A 17878-nucleotide genomic window follows, 5' to 3' on the forward strand; every position below is an offset into this window, starting at 1 on the left:
GAATAATTGAAAGTAATGCATGCACTTGGTGTCATAAAAATCTTCAGATCTGTCAAAAGGCACCAAAGTAACTGTGTACGGGCCAGTACCTAAAGAGACGAAAAAACAATGAATACATGCGGACGTTTTATTGGAATCGATACTGAAATCCTCAGCACTGCTAAAAGCATTTGACATTTTATACAAACACCATAGGACTAGACAATTAGCGCCTCTGAGCTAATTCAATCTAGGTCGTTAATAAAGTTCAGGAATGAAGATGATACCGAGTCCTTCTAAATCCGATTAACCGTGTGTATCTTAATGCAGAACATCTTGTACCCTAGGTTGTTTGGCAGCCAAAATAAATGTTGTTTGGTGAAGTTCATATTCGCTATCATGTGGTACCATTTAAAATACTTTATTCGAATCGAGGAAAATAATTGGGAGTCATGTTTCTTGGTCCCAACCGGTTGTACAGCTGCCTCACGACGTGCGAAGTTTTGAGGTTTACCTTTCGTTACATTTTGTCCCATACATGCTGCACAATTAAGCTGGAACGGTATCCATTCCAAACATTGCTAAGTATTTGTCCCATTGTTCTTTATCAAAGGCCGCTTTATTTTCTAGTAAGTAACCCTCCTACACCGGGACACTCGATAAAATCAAGGAGTTCCAAATACTGTTCTTATCCCTACTTTTTGGCATTTTAGGAGCTATGATTTTGCCATTTTCCTTCTCAGCATTCACACACTGCTCCTTATTGTTACTGTGGTATTAGCAACAGTGCGTAGTTTCGTCGGCGTATAGGCGCGGGTTATGGCTCCAGTAGTCTCGAGTTTGGTTGGGCCTGTGTTTGATGGTTTGTATATTTCAGTAAGGATTGATATGAGAGCTTCCCATTGGATATCACAACTCTCTTCTTATAGTTCTGTTGGTTCATTTCCTACAAAATGTGGACATACGCACCAGAGCCACGGGCTTTATATCAGCAAGCAGAATTGCCCAGGTACTGTGACATCGGTCTCAAAATCTTTGGTATCTCTGGTGGGTAGGTCGTTATCCTTGGACAATCTACGCTGCAATTCCCTGTCTGCTACTTTGTAGTTTCCGTTTCCCATATCCGAAATCTTTTTATGAGGTATAGGGACCACAAAATGATTATTTTCGAAGCACGTGTTCATGTTCACAACCTGTGTATTCGCATCTTCTTCTGATACTGATTCATCACTCCAATGGATATCGTCAGACTTCCCATCATTAGGCTTACGTACTTGGACCCTTATATTTTGTACCACATTTTTATTATTACCGAATCTTTTTCTAAGGTCCAGATCAGATGCAGGTCCAAAGACTGTCTACCCTAGCAGCGTTTTCACGGCGTACGGACTTCTCCTTCCACCCAACCGTTGTTCAAGTACCCAATGGGCTGCTGGAACGTCACAACCTATCAGTAATACGACTTCGCCAGAATCTAGAATATCTAAGGGCACATCACCTAAATGCGGCCACTTGCCTAAGCTGTTCATTACTGACTTCGTCGGCTTATGCACTGGTATTCGCGACACTACCAGAGCTCCTTCAATCTTAACATGCTCGGACTGATCTAAAGAGTACACTTCGAAAGGCGCCTTTGTAACCCCTGTTGTTTTGTTACCGCTTACGGCTTGTACTACCACTGACGTCTGATCCTCCTTTAGCCCGAGCAACTTCAAACAATCTGACCTGATCAATGTTACATCAGAGCCATTATCCAAAAGGGCGTAGCCTACAATTTCAGCATTCCCCGATCTTAACCGCACGGGGATCATTCCTAAATACACATGACCATCTAAGGATTTAGTAAATCCACAACAGTTTTCCGCACTGGGTTCTTCCTCTGAGCTGCTTACTTTCGAATCATCGTGCAATAGTGGGTGATGTTTCTTCGTACATTTGTCGACCGTACAGCGCTTTCTCAATCTACATTCGTTAGCCTTATGACCTTGTTTAAGACACGCGAAGCAGATACCATTGCTCTTAACTTGAGACCATCGACCTTCTACTTTAGGCGCTAAAAAACGTGTGCACTTATCCACGGAGTGGTTGCCAGAACATATACCACACTTAGTACTCACGGTCAAAGTATTACAGAGCTCTGACAACGAATGACAATTCACCCTCATGCTACATCCCTTCTTTGGACGCTCCGCTAACCGTCCAAATCTGCTTGAAGCCACTCTTGAGCGGGCTGCTATAAACTCGGTAAGCTCGGCAAAAGTTGGCTCTCTGTCATCCTCAGTCAACTTATCTACTAGTTCTGCCCACTGCACTTGCATGGGCTGAGGCAAAAGTTTCACCAATCTTTTCAAAGTGACCAGAGAAGTTAGATCCACGGTATAATCCACCTGTTCCAGAATAATAGCGCGATTTTCCATTTTTATAGCCAAGTTTGACAGATTTTCCGCGTTATTATAATCAAGGTTTACAGTGTTGGACAGGTCCTCAAAAGTTTCACGGGCTATTACGTGAGCCTGTCCGAACAAACGCTTCAGGATCTCCCTTGCTCTCTTATAACCCGCAGCAGCATCCATTACGACACAACCTTCAATTGCTTCTTTCGCCCTGCCCTTACAATAATGTATCAAGTATAGCAGACGTTGACTATCATCACTGACTCTCGATGAAATATAAGTCTCAAACTGTCTTATAAACCTCCAATACTGTTTTGGCTGTCCGTCAAAGTAACATAGTTCAACCTTTGGTAATTCTAGACTAACTAAGGGAAGTTTGGGCATGACATTCTGCTTTGATATCTTAGACCCTCGCTTTTTATCTAAACTAAAATTTTGTAGCTCATCTGCAACTAAATCACAACTAGAATCACTATCATTATAATTAGCCCTAACTGCATCTGAACCATGAGACATAAAGACATCAGAAGGCACTTGTTTTGTACAAAGGGATTCGTCGCTTAATTTGGGTCCATCAGCACCATCGAGCTTGGAAATTATCTTCTTTTGACGAAGTTTTGGCATCTCGAACGAAGCGACCAAATTTCAGGGAACCAAGATTGAAATGCACAACACGATAGCCAAGAAACTTCAACCAATCGATATTTGTTTAGAACTGTAAGATCCAAACCTAGTTCCAACTAGGTTCGCATTGCTGAATAACTGGCAAGTAAAAGTGAAGAAACTCGCAGAACCCAGTCGAAATCAGAACAAGATGATTGGGGTAATAACGGTTCTAAACAAATATTACCACACAGTTATTCAGCCAACAATTGATCTCAAAATAATCAATCGAACACACCAAAAAGTAACTGTTATTCTATCCTTTCTGGATAGATGAAGAAAAATTCAGTTTGGGCGGCTGTTGTATAACATAACGTGTTTCAAATTCTGGGAAGGTGCTCCAATTTACAACCAAACTGCACGATCCTAGTCAAAATCAAACAGCTCAATCAAAGAGCGAACACTCAATATAGCAGCCAGCCAGCAACCAGCCTAACCAAAATGCATGGTGCAGTTGACTTTATGAAACCACCATTGTTGATTACTATCACGTTTCTAAACATTAAGAGATAATAAATAACTTCAACATAGGCTTATGGTCTGGAAGATAAGTGGACATTATAGTTTCCGAACGGACTTTGTGAAAATAAGAACAGATGTGTCTATCAGTTGGTTTACTATGGTCGTAATTGGCCTAATCATTACAACACTGTGATCACTCCTCTTGAGATCTGGAATTTATTAAGTTTGATTAAGGTCAAGCCCATAAGACCCGACTGAGTCAAGGACTGATGGAATCATCGAAGAAATCTATTTGATTGGAGGCATGCAGAGGTCATGTGCTATAAAGCTGTCAGATCTGGTTGATCATAATTGAATTTTATTGATAAAAGATTAGTCAGTTCCAAGAGTTCCAGACACAACGAATCTGAGCATGTTCTTAAGCGTATCTCGATTATGAGAACTTCGAAATAATCTGTGCTAACTTGGATCCTTCTGTTGAGAATCCAGAGACAGACAATAGGTTAGTAGTTGCAGGTGGTTCTTGTCTCATTTCATAATAACGCCGTAAACTTGGCTCTTTCGCGAAGCCTCGGAGTTTGATAACGCCTTAGCCATTTACACCCTTTAAAATCGAAATAAACAAATCCAGTCAAATAATAGGTCATAAGCGAAGAGCTTGGGAAATATATTTGATAGAATATTGATGTCCAAATGTGATCAATTTAAGCTAGCTGGAGGTTGTAGTAGATGTTTATCACGGCGTACCCAACCGTGATTCAGTACGCTGACCAAGCGCTTTCAGCTAGGTGAGATCATTTAAACTAATGCAGTCAGCATAAAATTTCGAAGGCTTACGAGACTACTTATTTTGGCGATTTATTTAGCGCTACAATCCAACTAACACTATTGATGGTAAACCGAATGAACATGAATGTGGGGCCGGCACCCCACTTCTTCTGTTCTCTTCATGACAAAACAAACAATCCACTAGTTTCGCATTGCACCCTTCTCCTAGACAAATACTCACCGTACCTGATAATTGTGTTAAGCAATGCTCGATCTGTACAAAATAAGATGATTCACCAACGTACTCTGTTACTTTTAAACAGCCCCTCACTTGTTTTGATAACGGAAAGTTGGTTGGCCTCCAATGTCACAGACTCATACCTCCAAATAGACACCTATGAGCTCTTCTGCTGTGATCGAGTCGCTAGAAGGGTGGTGGTTGTCTTGTATATGCATCTGAAAATATGAAAGCGGAAATTGATAGTGATGATATCCTCAGCAAACATTTAAGACATTAGATACGCGTTTCCAATATGGAGACTATGCACACGCTGTCTGGGAAAACGTTTGATTTCTAACAAAACACTCTGACTGGAGCAGTTTCTTTACTAGTGATAACCATGTGGAAACATTGGAAATATTCAATACCACCACCAAACCTGCACTAAACGTTGCTATCCCCTTTGAAATTGCTTTCAAAACATTTACTCCCTGTATCAACCAAAGACTAAGTTTAAGCTGCGAAAACTAAAAAAAATGTACTTTATATAAAAATACTTCAGTACCCTGAACCAAATATACTCTGTACTTGAAAGGGTGCGAAGTCAACACAACAAACATAGACATACAGAGAAACGTAATGGGCTCACTACTGCATCTGAAGCACAAAACTTATGTCGTTTCCTTGAAAAACGCATAAAAAGGTGTAGAGATCGCAACATTCACTGCATACTGCATGACTGTATGACGTATAATGACGGAACCGTCATATGTGAACTGTTAAGTGAATGGTTTTCCCACAATGCGGATGCATCTCAGACCGCAGATTTAACATCACGTGCACCAGCAAAAATTATCTTAGTATCACTAACTTTGATCTTAGTAGTCTACACACCGTTATCAAAACTCTTAAGCCGAATGCGAGTTCTGATACTGTTGACATCCCCTCGATTCTTTACAAAATGGCTGAACCGGACATAAGAACACTATTACTCAATATATCCACATCATTCCTAGAGGCAGGTACATATCACGAAACCTGGACTGTATCTCATGTCCACATCAACCGATTAGGATAGCACAAAATAGCGCATTAACACAGAAACTTTTCCTCATGAAGTATGCATTAATGTGGAACAGTCTTCCTTCTGAAATACGTATGACGGATGGATTACATACGTTTGTAAGACTTCTTGATGAAGCCCTCTCTTGCACTGATCTAGCACGATCGAACACGTCTGCGTCCCACTCAGACATTATAGGCCCTCTTCATGCGTAGACCATATCAAACTCTAAGTTTAGTTCCTCTTTTCTTCTTTGCCGTTACATGAGATGTTTTTCCCTCCTTCATTTTTTACTTCAAGGAAACAGGTAACTCACTGAATCTGCCGATGCTGCTCAACTATAGTCAGTCGCTAAGAGACGCTCAATACTACCCTAAAACGTTGTCAAGAGAACCGTAAAATTGACCGCCTACTGCCAGTGGTCTTGCATCTATGGAGCGTGTATCGCATGGACTGGTTAGGTTGGCACAAAACAACATCAACACCATGTTAATGGGAGTTCCTCCTTGCTTATTTTGCACTACAACATGACCATTCGGAAGATATAGTCACATCACTGATCATTCAAATGCTTTAAAAATGTTTTGTGCATTTTATCCTACCTAGGTCATCAGTTCTAGAGTCAGAGGAAGAAGAACCAACAATTACAGTCAAATAAATGCGGAATGAGATTCTGTTTTTCTCATTGGGTGCTAAATGCCTAGAATGAACTAAGGAACAACTGGTATCAGCTACATCGGTGAACATTTTCAAGGAGAAAGATCTTTGCTGACAAAGAAGCTGAAAGGATTAGTATAGATCTACTGATCAACTATTTTTATTACTGAAGACTGAGGACAAAGAACTTTCAGGTATAATTTCTAGACAACGCTACAAAAAACATCATCTAAGAAGAAAAGCAGAAGCTAATATTAATTATTTTTACAGATTTTCGCAGTTGAGAAATGAAATTATGTCCTGGCATTGTATTTAGATCACTACACGATAGTGGACCGTTTTGTTTTAATTAGTCACTGTTGTAACGTTAAAGACTCTAGAACGATTTTGATTGAGGTTAAGATCGTTGAGCATGTACTTCTTACAGTTGTTCTTATTCCTCTTTACTTCCGTTTGCAACACGCTATCTGATTTGCACTCAAATAACGTAGTTGATATAAAAGCACATGACTATAAGTTATTGACGAAGATACTCGCTGCAAGACAATTACAAGACCTGTTTGATAACGATAAAAACACACACGGGCTTTTTCATGCTGAATTAAATCAAAAGGTTTATCTGATCGTTGATCTTGGTGGATTATATCAAGTCAGTTCAGTGGAGATTACTTGTAAGTCATGAGATGTTCATCGACTTTATTATCAATTAATTCGTACAGTACTGGATAATCTGGGTTCCGTTATCATTTTAAAGCAAAAACTGAAACTGTTTGTTGTTAGCCTGAGGTCTACATTATTATTTCTTTCTCTATAATGGATCTTTCACTTGGAATCTTATTCATGACACACATATATAAATATGTATGTAATCTTCGGTTTATGTCACAATATTATCGAAGCTATTTTCTCTAATAAGACGAGGGAGACTTGTAGATAGAGAGTATTTGGTCCATGATAACGTCCCTCAGAGGCGTCCTATCTCAAGGTGGATGAAAAAATATGGACGTTTAGTTTCAAAATTACTACCCCATGATTTTAACTTGGTGATGGTGAACTACTCGCACTTTTTCAAATAAAGACGTAATTATTATACTGTATTACCATCAGCAGCTCTTAAGTTTTATTTCTAATAGTAAACCTGGAGTTGTATACGTAGTGTGTGGTGAAAATTAGAATTTTGTGTCTTATTTACAACGTAGGACCTACCTACGTTTTTTTCTAGATACAGTATTTGAATGTGTCCATATTTTATTTTACTCAGGTGGAATTAAGTGAAAGATCGGCTCTGTATTTTACCACAATTGATAGGAGCTATACGACTTCATAGACCTTTTTACCAATAAACTCTTCTTGAAAGTAATCTCTGGTTATGTATGAAGCCCATATGGCTAATCCATATAGTCCTCAATATTTGTAGTATAAAGGAAATCCATTATCCCTTCTAATGTTTCACTAGTAGTTACCAACTCAATCCCTTCCGATGCAAGTTTCCGGCTCTCAATAGAATCTATCTTCATTTTTAAACCGAAAACATCCTCTCAAATAATCCGCTTTAGATAAGGGAAATAAAAACGATGTATGAATATCAAAATCATCATTCGGTATGTAGCAAGATAATACTAAGTCAGCCCACAAAAATATACCCGAAATAGTTCAAGGTGTCTAAAACTATTTTAGTTACATACTTTTCTTGGTCCCTGGATCACTAAAAAGTATAGTTACTGAACAAGTTGGTTATTTAAACCTAATCATAAAATACCGTGTTGATCTAAAAAGTGAATAAGACGGGTTTGCGAACTGTTTGTATATGAAAGCGAGCTAGAGTTAAAGTAATCCTTTTCATTAGAAATCATATTAGCAACTTGATTTTAGTATCAAGTAGCATAACATCTAATCAACTATTTAAACAGTTCTGCTGGGTTTTCACTGAAATTAAATAAATGAGAGTCTTCCTAATTGAGTTCTTACAAAGTCGTTCACTATAGTGGCTTAGTAAACAAGCTTTCTGACAAAATGTTTTACGAAGTGATTATTTACACTCAGGATATTTTGGAAATACGTGGACTCCTCTTAAATTGATGTGAAATTGACTTTTAGGTTATTAACTCAGTTTACTGCGAAATTCCCAACCGTTGGGCTGTTCTAGGTGAGACTGTCAGTACTCTCATCAAAACATGCTCCTGAAAGTACCATAAACTTGAAGACTATGTAAATTTTACTTGAACAGCATTTGTTGGGATGAAAGTTTTGATTAAATTTGTCGGTTCCCAGTATTTGAACTTTATATACATTTTCTATGCTTTAAATATCTCTAAATTACTCAGTCAGCTACAACGTAGGACCAGGCACATATATGCATCGGTCTAAGCTGCCATACCTCATTAGCACAACAAGATAAACACCGGATTCATAGTATTTAATTCAGTGGTGGTAATATATAAAAGATAGGTTGTATATAAGGATATAGTACAGGAAGAAAAAAAGATATGAAGCAATCTTAATCTCACAGTTTAAGGGAAGACAACTAGTGTATACACATATGCCATTGTGATCGATTCTGAGCCATGTCACACAGAGTCTCTAACCATTGGCTACGATAGTCGCGCGGACCTCAACCAAGTAGTCTGAATCTACCAACATGGCTTAGACTAGAAGTTAGTGACTTCAAGCTCTAAATTACTGAAAGGTAGCATGATGTTTTTTTATGTGGTTCGCTTTTCTCACAAGTTATAGGCTAGTTTTCTTGGACAGTACAAATAATACAAAAGAGAGATTAAAGTTAGTGTTAGTATTTAGTGTAACAATAGAGTTATTCCATTTATAACTGGAGTATGTTGTGTATATTCATTCGGAAACGTCTAGTTTATTTAGATTACTTCCATATTTTCAGATCGCAACTAGCACATAGTAATGTGTTTGTTCCATGTAAATTACAGACTTCAAGTATTTTATTTCAACAAACAGATAAACTTTAAATCACAAGACCTACCAATAAACACCTTTCAAAGGCACATTCAGAATAGTTATTTGCACTGTAGCTAGTTTACTTCAGAAATTTGATTGGCAGTATGGATCACTTAAATATGGCAAATTTATTCTCTCATTTGATTAAGCTATTTTTTTTAATTTGTGAGCAACATTGAACATTCATTATTTTGTGCTTTTCTTCATAGAAATGTGTATTTCTACTAATTCTTATCCTAAAAGCTGCACTATTGATATGAAATAATTGAAGCTTATGAGGTATTTAGAGATTTTATTGTTTAACCTTCAGATGATGAAACTTATATATTAGTTCTTATTTGTACTGATCATTTGAAAGATGATAATAAGTTTCAAAATTTCATGTTTGTAACAGCTGATGAACCTGAAAATCTTAAACAAACTATAAGCATTGGTTACGGATTTGATAAAAACACAACAAGTTTATTTGGATCTTTGTACAATTGTACATATCAACAAACGTCTACTCTGTGCATACCTGCTTGCAGTCAGTATGACAATTCACGTACTGGTTTTGTTGGCAATAGTTTGCTTTGGAGTTTTCAGTCAGACAAAGAGGGATGGACTAGGATTTATGATTTAATTATTCGCGGTACTCCATTCGATGAGAATCGTAGCATGAAGAATAATCTTGGTACGTTGCATTTTATATGGTTGTATTTGTATCGTACTACATTTTGCTTAGTTTAATTGTTAGATTTTAAAACATTTGTCTGAGTGTTTGTCTCAGGAAATTAGCTATTATCATTTTGCTCATACATGTTACATTTCCGTAGTTTTCTTTCACCTATGTATCCAATTACTATATGAATGCGGATATTTTGACAAGCCGCCTACTAAGCTTTACTTACATTCATGCTTAGTTTGAATTAGTTGAGTGTTGTAAATTATTCAGGAACCAAACAAATGGCTCTATACTAAATACCGCTTCTAAATAAAAGCTCTTGATCTGTTCCATGGGCTATTATTATGAATTTATGCATTATTGTGAACAAGTACTTCCATACAATCTTTTTTCGGAGGGACCCATTTTGTTAATTTTAGCGTTTGTAGTGTGTTATGTTTAAATGTATCATTGGTTAAGTCTGATGCAGAGAAAATAACTTTCAATTTCTGTCAGTAGTAAACGTGTTTTAAACTGAAATGCTTGATTAAGCTGTGCTAAAAATTGGTACCGAAATAATAGGGAAAATTCGCAGTTCGTGTATATATTTTCAGTGGCGTTGTTTTCTCTGTGTGAAGGAGTTTCATTGTAGATGTCCGGGTTAGGCAACCTTTAACATTGTGGTTTTAAAAGAAAGTAAAATCCAAAATCTCTTTTCAAATCCATATTTGTTTTGTATTAATGAACATAATTATTTACTTCCTTACGCCTGCTACTCATCGTGGAGGAACATGGGTCGCCACCAGCATTCTCGACCGAACTCTGTTCTGGACAACCCTTTGCATGTCTGCTTCCAATTCTTGACGTAGTGTTTTTTCGTCTTTCTATTTTCCGTTTCCCTTCAGGGCTCCAAGTTAGCGCTTGCCCTGTGATGCAGTTTTATGATTTCCTCAATGTACGTCCTATCCACTTCCATCGTCTTTTCCTAGTTTCCTCCTTCGCTGGAAGTTGGTTTTTCCCTCTTCCACAGTAGGCTTTTGCTGATGGTATCCGACCAGCGGATATTGAGTATCTTGCGTAGACAATTGTTTATAGATACTTGTAGCTTTTTGATGATGGTTGTGGCAGTTCTCCACGTTTCATTTACATACAGTAAGACTGTCGTGATGTTCGTAATAAAGAGTCTAACGTTGATGTTCGCTGACAGTCGTTTTGAGTTCCATATGTTCTTCAATCTTAGGAGTGCTGCCCTTGCTCTTCCAATCCTTGCCTTTACGTCAGCATCAGATCCTCCACGTTCATCGACGGTGATGTCCATGTACGTAAACGTTTCCACCTGTTCCGGAGTTTCTCCACTAAGTGTGATTGAGTTGGTGCTCTCCATGTTGTATTTAAGGATGTTTGTAATTTCTCTCACAGAATAATCCTCCAGCCTGTTGTCTTATTATGCAATGTGTGTCATGTTCTATATTGGTTGTGACTAATAAATTAAGTTATAACATATTTTTGAGGCGTTGCGAATGATGTTCAGAGTGTGGTACTGGTTTTATTACAGTGAAACTACAAAAGTTTGGAAAAACCCAAAACTATTGAGGTCATTAACATTAGCAGCAAATCTTTTTATCAGTTCAAAACTGAATGTTTGTGTTATTAAATTTTAATTATATATTCAAATGATGGCTCTTGGGTTGAATAACGTTTTGGAATTTAATTATGAATACTGTCAGCTGATAAGAGTTGAAGAATAAAATTAGCGATCAAACAAAACCGGATAGTTTTTCCATTTTAGTCTATCAAATGTTAGGAATAACTATTCAATGACCTCAGTGTCTATTTATACTTTGGTAACTGGCTGTGTGTGGGGAAACACTTTTACGAATTGTTACTGAGATCGGCTTTTCTGGAAATGATTTCAGTGTTTTGCGGTTCAGAAACTTACCACATCGATGTGATTTTGAGGGTAAATCGTTACCCCTAGTTCCTGGTTTGCGATCGTCGCACGAGGAATAAGTTCAGTCTACGTGATTACCGGTAACACAAGTTTTCATCCATGCATCCTTTGGTATACGCGTAGGTATACTTGCCCTGTGAGCAAACATACGTTACATGCACACCGCTAACACACAAGTTTTCGCTCATGCATCTCATAACATACATGAAGGTAGATTCATCTACATGGAAGGGTAGATAGTCACCGCTCCTTGCAAACCTATTGCTACAGCTGACTGTCTCTTAGTCATTATGTCCACATCACTGGTGCAAAGGATTTTATCCCTGCAATTTATGGCATACACATAAGCATAACACTCAGGGAAGGTTGGTGGTCACCTCTCCCTCGTATTTGCTACCACATATTTTTGTTGTCTTCGACCTGAAGAATTAAGCCGCTGATTTTATTAGACATAGAGCAGATATTTTTCAGCTTACGTTCCTTACGCTAACCTACGTGTGTACTGATCAATATACTTACGTGCATGGAATACACAAGCCGAAACTCATGCAATTCATATACATAAACGTATACATCGGACAGCCCTCAAGATATTAGAGAGCTCCGAAAAATAGCACCCAGTTAATCTTGTTTAAAGCAGAGTGGTGGATTAGTCTGATCTCTGCCGACCGCCTAAGTAAGCTAGCTAGGTTGTCCCCTACTGCCTATCGCCACCGCCAGGAGGTCTTAGATCGGATTTTGCTGTCATTTTTGTTGTTCATCTTGTGTTGTTGCTGAAATGCTTAGCAGATTGATCCAATGTACTTTCTCAGTAAAACAGCATCAACGTAGAACTTCGTACGTACGTATATCAGTTTAAATTGCCATACCATATCAGCACAGAGATGCAGTTGTCGATTCAAATCCCATAGTGGTAGAAGTAGTAAGAGTATAAGTATTATGTCAAAGATTAGGGTTTGAAGATGTTATTGAAGGAGTATAATCCAATGAAATAAATTTGGAAAGAGAAAAAGGATAGGGACATGAAGAATTCAGAACACTAGAATTTGACAACACAAAGAGTGGATGCACCTTCGCCATTGCAAACGATTTTGAGCCATGTCATTCAAGGTCTCTAACCATCGGTTGCTATCATCTCGCGAATCCCAACCAGGTAGTCTACACCTAACAACATGGCTCAGTTCACTTGTCAGTGACTTCATGAATTTGTACCACGTTTTGGTCTAGCCGCCCCTAACTTTCTTCCAACATACTCGTACACCATAAAACATTGCACGTCGGGGCAGTCGGTGGTTGGGCATACGTAACACGTGTCCCAGCCATCTAAACCGATGAATTTTCACTACCTCATCAATCGATTTGCCATCCTTACCTAGTACCCGTTTCCTAACAACTGCATTACGTACTCGGTGGATATACGAGCGATGCCTCGAAAAAACCTATGATCGAATACTAGTAACCTAGGAGTATCTTCTACTCTTATCGGCCATGTTTCACAGCCGTAGAATAGGACGGAACGAACTGCTGCGCAGCAAAAAAGGATTCCGTATAATTCTAAACATTTAATATATAAATAAGAGTTTATAACTTCCCATCATTAATGTTCAGGGACACAACCGTTGCCATGTTCACGTCTTGTGCGGGTTTCCATCAGTTAGCCTCTAATCTTACGTCATCAGTATATTTTTGGATATTTGGCCTACGGTAGGATCTAGGACATATTTGTTTGTGTTCCTGATGTAGAATAGTTTTATCGAAAGTTTCAACTTATCGTTGAAATAAAACAAAACACACAATATATACATATTCAAAATATATGATTATGTTTCTATAGGAGTTAAATAGATATTACTCATGTATATAAACTTTCTTGTTTGTTTAAAAGTAAGTTATAATTAGTCATTTATTTAGATAGGTTTCAACAAGAAATTAATTCATTCCATTATGTACTTATATAGAATATATTTAACTAAAATTTCATTATCTATATTTTGAGTAATTTATATTACATTCGTTTTTCATTCATATCTGTAAGCCTAAAAAGTGTTATACCTATGAATAATGAATTATAATAATCAACATCAATGTAAACTTGTACAGGATAGAACAAGTTTAATTAATTTTATTTTTTGTAGAATTTTTTTTAACCCTAAAGGATTAACTATTAAATTTCATTAATTTTTATATCAAGTGATTATACTGATGTCAGGGCATAGGTAACCAAAAAAAACTCAAATAATGTGAACTTTCTTATGAATATTTCAGAGTGGTACATACTTTCACGGTGATATTAAAGTTAATTAACATAAGCGTTATTATCATCTAGGTTTCAAAATTTTTATGTGTATGAAGATATCTTTTTTTCTCTCTCTCATATAAGTTTTGCATTTATAGTTAGAGACAGAGTGAATTTCATGCAATATCGTGAATATTAAAAACCAAATGGACTGGTAAAGTGATTGTATGTAGTTATGTTGTACCAACACTAATTAATTCAGTTAAACACTCAGTCATATGTAGAGCCTGGTAAAGATATCAGTTAAGTCAAGTTGTCACACCAAATATTAGCACGTCAGGATGAAATTAACATAATGAATAGCAAAGGAGTAGAAATAATCATTGCTTTAACTCATGAAACATTAACACAAATAACAATACTTCATGTTGATGAAACATTTATTAAGATGCAGTATGTTCTAAATATTTTAACATCAATGATTGAAGGTTTTAGCTTCGCAGTTATCGTTATATAATTTCGTTAAACATTCTAGTCAATTTTCAGTTCATAGGTGGTTAAAAAGCTATTCCAAAATAATCCCAATTATAGCTTAAAATATTTTTCTGTATTGGAAAACCCTTTTTACTTATCGGTTACTCAGATGTATTCTGGATCTGAACAAATAGATACTCGAATACTTCATATGTTTTTTTATTTATTGAGTGATCTTTATCAGTACGGTTTTCATTTTACTTGGCGACATTTCTACATATAGTACTATTTACTCAATAGTAATAGAATAAAATCATTAAACGCAAAATGGTCTCACTCTTAATATTTATAACTAACTTAGTTAATGAATACTTTGAGGCCATCGTTTACCTCAACGTGAAAAGTTAGCCGATAAATAAGTAGATTGGAAGAAATCTGCAAGCTACCAAACAATAATGTTGCATTATTTGATGAAACCGTTCGCTGTTGCGCTGAGGCATTCTGTTAGATCCAGGTTACCAGGACGATAAACGCAGTCGAAAGGTAAAAACTTTAGGAAACATGGATCACAATTCGTCAGTGTGGTTCTGTTCCATACATTCGTTTTCTTCCTCCAAATCTGAAAATTTAATTTTCCTCTAAGTATAACTTTTCATTCTGCCTTTTCGACCAATATTCTCAATCTTTGCTCTTTTTCGTTGTTACTACTACTGCAATCGTGTTGATTCTTCCCTATTTATCATGATCATTATGTCTCTCTTTACTATTATAGTTTGACAACTTGAGGGATGACACCTGTTTGTGCTGAGGCACTACGTTGAGTCTGACGACTATTTGATGACTACTTTAAAAGTAAAGCGATTAAAATACTCGTAAATTACTAATATTTGATCACAGATATCTTAGAAATATTGCTCGCATCTGCCGGGATCACCGGATAAGTAATAGTGAGGTGAGACTCAGGGTATTAGGGAATGATGGTCAATCAGTTGATGAGATTGTGAATCTTCATCAACTGAGATGGTTGGGCCACGTGTTACGTATGCCTGAACGGTGAATACCATGACGCGCTATGGTGACTAGTATTGGCGATGGTTGGAAGAGAGTTAGTGGCGGCCAAACCTAAACGTGGTACCAGTGCTTGAAGTCACTAACTTTTAGTCTGAGCCATGTTGGTAGGTGCAGACTACTTGGTTTGGGTCGGCGTGACTATCGTAACCAATGGTTGGAGACTCTGTGTGACATGGCTCAGAATCGATCACAATGGCATATGTGTATACACTCGTTGTCTTCCCTTAAACTGTGAGATTAAGATTGCTTCATATCTTTTTTTCTTCCTGTACTATATCCTTGTATACAATCTCCTTTTTATATATTGCCACCATTAAATTAACTACTTCTATGAATTCGGTGTTCATCTTGTGCTAATGAGGTATGGCAGCTTGGACCGATATATATTATATATATATGCCTGGTCCTACTCTGTAGCTGACTGATTGACTGAATAAAAATCTCTAATTAATTAGATTGTTGAATTTTGAGCTTACACTGCATTCGTGTAGTGAGAAATGTTAGTATAATTAGGAAAATATGTACTTCTATGTTAGTGCCCATAAAAGGATATAATTGTACAGATCATTTTGCTTTATTAAGCTAAACATCCTAATTGAAATCATAACTCATGTATATTCGTTGGCAAAATCTGGATTCATTGTAATCTGTGCATGAGAAAATTCATTTTAATCTGCGTGATTTTTCAAACAAATCATTATACCCAGTGTGGTTACCAACTCTTCCTTTCTCCCTCTCTCCGTCCATCTCTCTGTGTATATATATTGTGTATTTTATACATGTGCACATCTTCAATATACAGTGGAAGTAAACCTCAGATTTTCCAACTCTACATAGCTATTTGAGTTGTATACAAAAACAAAATTTACGAAACCCCGATATTGATCAATGTTTCGTATCCGATTTTATTTCTCATACCTTATCTGTTTCATGTTTTTCACGAAATTGCTCTGAATGGTACAAACTAAACGATGACATTTGCTGGAATGTGCTGACCCATTTTTTGGACATGGTTGAAAATACCGTTAAGCAGATAAAAATGAGCTTGTGATACTTCTTTTTAATACTAATAGACCCATAAGTAAAACATTGAAAGATAATTTATTGATCTATATTGGCCTTAATAAATAAATGACCAATAGATTGGAAGTCTAGCCTACTCTGTGAAGCGTACATACTTATTAGTATATTTAGTATGTATATCAAAGCGCCTACCTAAAATAACTTACTTTTCGACCAATCGTTATAACATACTAATACTCAGCATGGGGAAAAACAATTCCGTTGACAGCTTGTGTATCAGGTTTTATTTTTTGAAAAAATCACAGAATAGCAACTTATTAGTGAATAAATTCTGTTTAGATATTTTTCATGTAATCTCATACTTTCCGTCTCATTTATCCCAAGGTTATCCAATGCAAGAATAAAATGAAAGAGTTAATTCCTCTTAAACTAATCAATGATTATAGTTAATTAGATACTGTTCTCGCCTCGACTGCCTCTCCACTCAAATGTGTTCCTCAAGTCTTCTTCACCATCTTTAAAAATATGTGTCACTAACACACGTACGTACACAATCAAGTACTTATTTTCAGTCAACTAAAAATATTACTATTGTCATAGTAACTACTAATACTACTAGTATCTACCTTCTGTATCTGGAATGTTGAAGAACTCGTTAGTTTCGTAGTTTGATTTTTTGCCGTGTTTGTCGTGAATATCGGTAGATTGAAAAGTTTCTCGACAAAATGTGTACCCAATATATGAATTATATTATTCTAGGTATCTTAATCCGTGCTTAGATGGTTAATTGATCACCCTCTGAACGGGCATATAAGATTATACAACATAATTCAATCCGGGTTTCGTTTTTCTTTTGTTCGTACGTTCTTTTTTTCAGTACTCATTTACTTGGAAATAAGATGTATTCCAATGGACGAAGACAGTATTGTGCAAACATGAAAGTTTACATAAAAATTTACACAAGAAACTTCCAGTTCTTATCTAATCTGTCTGCCAGCACTGGTTGGTTTACAATGAACCAATCAACACATTGTGGTGTTAGTTTGTTCACTGAACATGCAATTGTTGAACTTTTCTGTTCAGCTAACAACTTTCTTTCAATGTTTCTTTGAGTCTACAGAATAAAATTATACAGTTATTAGTAAAAATAACAAACAATACAACACAACAATTATGTTTTAAATTCATTTAGTATTTTTTGTTTGAAACTTCCCATCGATGTGTTAGAACTGCAACTGGTCAGTCTCTAATTGGGATTGGTAGGAGGGGTGAAGAAAAATAAACCATCAAAGAGTATGGAAAATAATGATA

The 17878-nt window shown here is 36.7% G+C and overlaps 1 protein-coding gene across 1 annotated transcript in view; it reads left to right on the plus strand.

Annotated features, from left to right (window-relative positions):
• The first annotated feature begins 6583 nt into the window (after positions 1-6583).
• Positions 6584-17878, plus strand: part of Smp_017730 (200-kDa GPI-anchored surface glycoprotein) — a 115300-nt gene continuing 104005 nt past the window's right edge. Inside the window, exons 1-2 of the mRNA XM_018799968.1 lie at positions 6584-6876; positions 9564-9842. Of these exons, the coding sequence (XP_018653828.1) occupies positions 6618-6876; positions 9564-9842 (538 nt within the window). The 5' untranslated portion in view covers positions 6584-6617. The remainder of the gene's footprint in view (positions 6877-9563; positions 9843-17878) is intronic.

This window comes from Schistosoma mansoni, chromosome W (assembly GCF_000237925.1).
Source record: "Schistosoma mansoni strain Puerto Rico chromosome W, complete genome".
Lineage (NCBI taxonomy): Eukaryota > Metazoa > Platyhelminthes > Trematoda > Strigeidida > Schistosomatidae > Schistosoma > Schistosoma mansoni.